This window comes from Nanorana parkeri, unplaced genomic scaffold (assembly GCF_000935625.1).
Source record: "Nanorana parkeri isolate BGI_ZX_2015 unplaced genomic scaffold, ASM93562v1 scaffold4, whole genome shotgun sequence".
NCBI lineage: Eukaryota > Metazoa > Chordata > Amphibia > Anura > Dicroglossidae > Nanorana > Nanorana parkeri.
This window is the reverse complement of record NW_017306272.1, coordinates 4,488,179-4,492,567: the sequence shown is the minus strand read 5'-3', so window position 1 is coordinate 4,492,567 and position 4,389 is coordinate 4,488,179. Positions and strand designations below refer to the sequence as shown.

The 4,389-nt window shown below is 37.2% G+C and overlaps 1 protein-coding gene across 1 annotated transcript in view; it reads right to left on the bottom strand.

Annotated features, from left to right (window-relative positions):
* The window catches only part of HOXA2 (homeobox A2), a 1,854-nt gene extending 1,018 nt beyond the window's left edge, over positions 1-836 (bottom strand). The window contains exon 1 of the mRNA XM_018574708.1: positions 151-836. Coding sequence (XP_018430210.1) covers positions 151-514 — 364 coding nt within the window. The 5' untranslated portion in view covers positions 515-836. The remainder of the gene's footprint in view (positions 1-150) is intronic.
* Between the last annotated feature and the right edge of the window lie 3,553 nt (positions 837-4,389).

The window sequence follows — 4,389 nt, the reverse complement described above, 5'->3', positions numbered from 1 at the left end:
GGGGAGGAGGATAGGTTAGGAGGCAATCAAGGGGGTCTGATAGTCAGCCAAAGTTCTAGAAAGACCCCAAAAGTTGGGCTAAAGACTAGAAAATTCGCAGAACACTATCCCCCTAGCCCTGGTGGACCAGGAACGGGGCTGATCACTGACCTTTCTGGCTGAGGCACGCTGCAGTGGCCGGGGCAGTGGTCACAGGAGGCACTGGGGGCTTCTTGGACGCCTTCTTCTCTTTCATCCAGGGGTACTCCGGAGGCAGGGAGCCCGCTGGCACGGGGCTACCGTGGTTACCATTTGGGCTCTGTTTGGGTCGGCTGTGGCGAGGGTGGCTGCTTGGATTCAAGCTGGGGATGGTCTGTTCGAAAGGAGGAGGAATAAGTGTCGAGTGTGAAAGCGCAGAGCTCTTGATTGATGAACTTTGAAATGTATCACCGACAGGGGGAAAGGATGTCAGGCACTCAGCAAGCGACGGCTGACTATTGATAAAACCAATCTCTCGCTCAAATTCGTAATTCATGGCCCTCTCCTCCAAGCCTCTTAAAAAAGTTCGCCCCTACCTTTACGTTTAAAGGCCCTGTAACGACGACGAAAAAAAAAAAATCATAAAAATCCTTGCTGGTGTTTTTTTTTTCTAATTCACTGATTACAGCCGTATGGGGACTGTGCTACTATTAAACTATTGAATTCATGGAGACAAGGTTGAAATTGGACCGAATTGGCTGTCACATGATTGCTCCTGCCCAATGACAATTTGGGGTTTAATCAAAAGAAGCCACTGTCTGTGTGATTGATCCAAAAAAAGTCAAGAAGGAACGCCTCATTGTGAGCCAGCAAGGTTTTTATTTACACATTTTTATCTATAAGGATAGAGCCCTTGCAGGAAATAGATTTTGATTTTTTTTTTATCTCCTTCTGCCTTGCTGCCTGCTGCTGTGGCTGCTCCCCTCTCCTCTGCACTCTCACTGCATTGTTTCAGCCTGTCAGGGAGGCGTTTTACACACAAATCATAAAGAACCAAAATCTAACGCCTTAAGTCATTAACAAAGTAATCCATTAATCTTCAAAGTTTTGACACCAAAGACCCCACCGTTCCAGATACATAGGAACTTACAGCCAGCCACAATCTACCTGCATTTGCTCTACTACACCTAAATGTTGTCTTTCTACTGTGTGAAGCACGCTGATCCCACTATTTCTTTTATTTTTATTTATTTATTTATTTCTCCTCTACTGTACAGAGAACAATAGGTTAGGCAGAACTCATTGTTACTAGAGCTGACACATATGGGAAGCGTGAGGATATTATTTCTCTAGGAGAAATGTTTCACTGCTTGGCAAAATGGCTGAACATGACAGCAGACCTACCTTTTTATATAGGAGTAAGGACAAGGTAGAAGCTGGTCTGTGAATAGTCAGGACAAGGTGAGTGCTTTATGATATTGCAGCAATGTTTTTGGTGGTCATCGTGCTCTATTTTTTTTCTTTGTAGCTTATCATTTAATATACTTTAATTTAATGTGATTTTTTCCATTTTTTTACTACTACACCTTTTTCCTCTTTTTAATTAACCATACTGTGACAGACACACACAGACACACGTACACAGACAAACACACACAAACACACTCACACTTGCACTAAGATGAAAAAATAGACATTTCTGTTAATGGATATATATATATAAATAAATAAAGGAATGAACAAAATAACAAAAAAAAAACCTTTTCTTTTGTTCATCGTGTAGACAAATTCTTTCCCACCTAAGTTACACATAACAAGATCCTTCAGTAAAACTATGACCACCTTCTGCTGTTTGCTGCTGTGCATTTAGGTATAACTATTGGCTGTGAACAAAGAGTAAATAATATTAAAACCGAACGTTCCTAAAATGCTATTTTAAGCTGGCTTTTCAGACTAGAGACACACACACGCAGTAGTTAGATGGAAGGTTTTTAATTTTCTTGCCTCTATTCCAAACAAAGCTGGAAGGAAGTCTGTGTGTGATCAATCTTTCTTGCCAAATGGTTTGACAGCTTCTGGCCTTAAAGATCACATTTAAAGCTTCTTGTTTCTTCCAAGATCAAATGTTACTGGGAAAGAGGTTTGAGTGAGAAATGCAAGTAAAGAAGGGAATGTAGTCTCTCCTTCCTTCACTTATTTGAGATTGGATATATTTTCATATCTCAGGTATGTCACCTTTCCTTTGTGTTGTGTCTTTTCTGTGTCTGTAGATGAAGAAGTGAATTAAAAATAGACGGAGAAGGAAAGAACTGGAAAATAGAAGGGATATGTGCAGATGTAATGAATCTTTGTTGGCTGGATGTGTGTGGGTGTGAGTATTCTTAAAATCCCTGCTCCCTTCCCCTATTGCTTCATAGATCAGGGAACAAAGAATTTTACTGTGTCCACACCAAATCCATTAATCTGGGCACACAGTAAAGCAAAATATCAGCGCAAACTCCTTCAAACAGATTATACATAGAGACTTGTCTTATGTTAGAGGTAGGGAAGTATGTAGAATGTAATCATACAGCACTGGAGAAGATGCCTGCGACATATGGCAACCAGGAGCAGCATTAAAATAATACATCATGCCCTTCAGTCCAAAAACTCATGCCCTTGAGGATCATCTGTTAGTGTAGGAAGGAGAAATGTTCAATGATACATTGTAACTGATCATATACGTAGCCAATAATTCTGGTCTGGGAGGGTAACTATGAGCACAAAATGTGTCTTTCCTCGCATTTTGTCTACGGTTCTATAATAATATGGAGAATAACAAATGTCTGTATTATGGTAAACTGATTTTGAAGCTCTCAAATTATTATTATTTTGTATAGGTCTTTATAGCCTAAAATTAAACTGGGAAAAATATTGACTGTAATTTGCCTTGAATTATTTATGAGAGTTATTAAAAACAATACTATCAGCCCTGTCTCTTTATTTGGTTAACTGCATGCAAGCAACACAATCTATTTTTAGCAATTGTAGTTGATGATATATAGCTTTAAAATTTTTGAAACAACATCGATTAATTGATTAATTTCAAATTTTTATTTTTATTAGTAATAAAAATAATAATTTATCTCTCTCTCTCTCTCTCTCTCTCTCTTTATATATATATACATATGCACATATACACACACATTTTTTTTTCACATAGGTCCGTTCTTACATTCCCTGGTCATCTCTTTTATGTTTTGTGTTTGTGTGCACATGTGTGTGTGTGTTTTCTCCTTCATTTTTATCTCACAACAAAGCCACCCACATAAACGTCCATTTCCCATTGCTAGGGAAAAGTGTAGGAGTAAATTGTGCATTGGTTCCTGACAAAGAGCTCGCCCAGAAGAAGCCATTCCCTGTGAACAGATGCCTTGGAGCTGATGGTGCAGTTTGGAGCACAAGAAACCCATCAGCACTCAGCTATTACCTACCGGACCTCCATTATCGGCCATCTTATCAATCACTAACAAATGCATTCAAAGAGATCTTGTCCAGCACACAGGCTATCCCAGCTTCTCTCTCTGTTACAGAACAGGCTCTATTTTCTTTTCCTATCAGTAAATTCTGCTACAGCTAGCAATTTAGAGTCACAGAAAATATGTGCAGTTCTTAGTCTTATCCTTAATTTGGTAATGATCATTGGAAATTAGACATTTTCAATTAACTGTATGAATCGTAATATAATAAAATATGAATTATATCCTTATTCCTTTCATGTCTTTGTCTTGCTGTACCAATTGAGTTAATTATGTTCAAATATACAAATTCTCACTGTATATTTTTCTCTAAGATTTTATTGCATCTTTAAAGAAATGTTATCTGATTTAAACATAGCTCCCTGTGCCACTATCCCATTCAACAAAAAGGTCCATAGGGCGACCTAAATGTGAATGGTAGATATTGTTTATAAATATGAAAGATGGATAAATAATATGTAAACAGTTTGAATATTTTTGCTTGCATAACAAAAATAATAAATTAACCGGCATATATGCACCAGCATACAAACAATTGAATGAATAACAAGTATTATGATCCAGGCAGACCCTGTTCAAGAGCTTTTTTTATATTTGCCTAGCAATTTAATAGAAGTGCAATAATAATTTAATCTCATTCCCTGCGGGATAAGAAATGTAGGAACAAATTCACATTTAAGAAGTTTTTTTTTTCATTAAAAAAAATTTGTTCTTATACCCTGTTTGATAAAAGTGTAGAATAAAATACAAATAAATCTGCAGATAAAGGTCACGAAGAGCATATGTACTATGCAAACAAAACAAAAAAATGCAATTAATATTGCTGACCAAGAATATATATATAAGACAAGGGAGTTACTGTCATTAAAGGTTAAAAAAAAAAAAAAATGAAAAGAAAAAATGGAGTTGATTC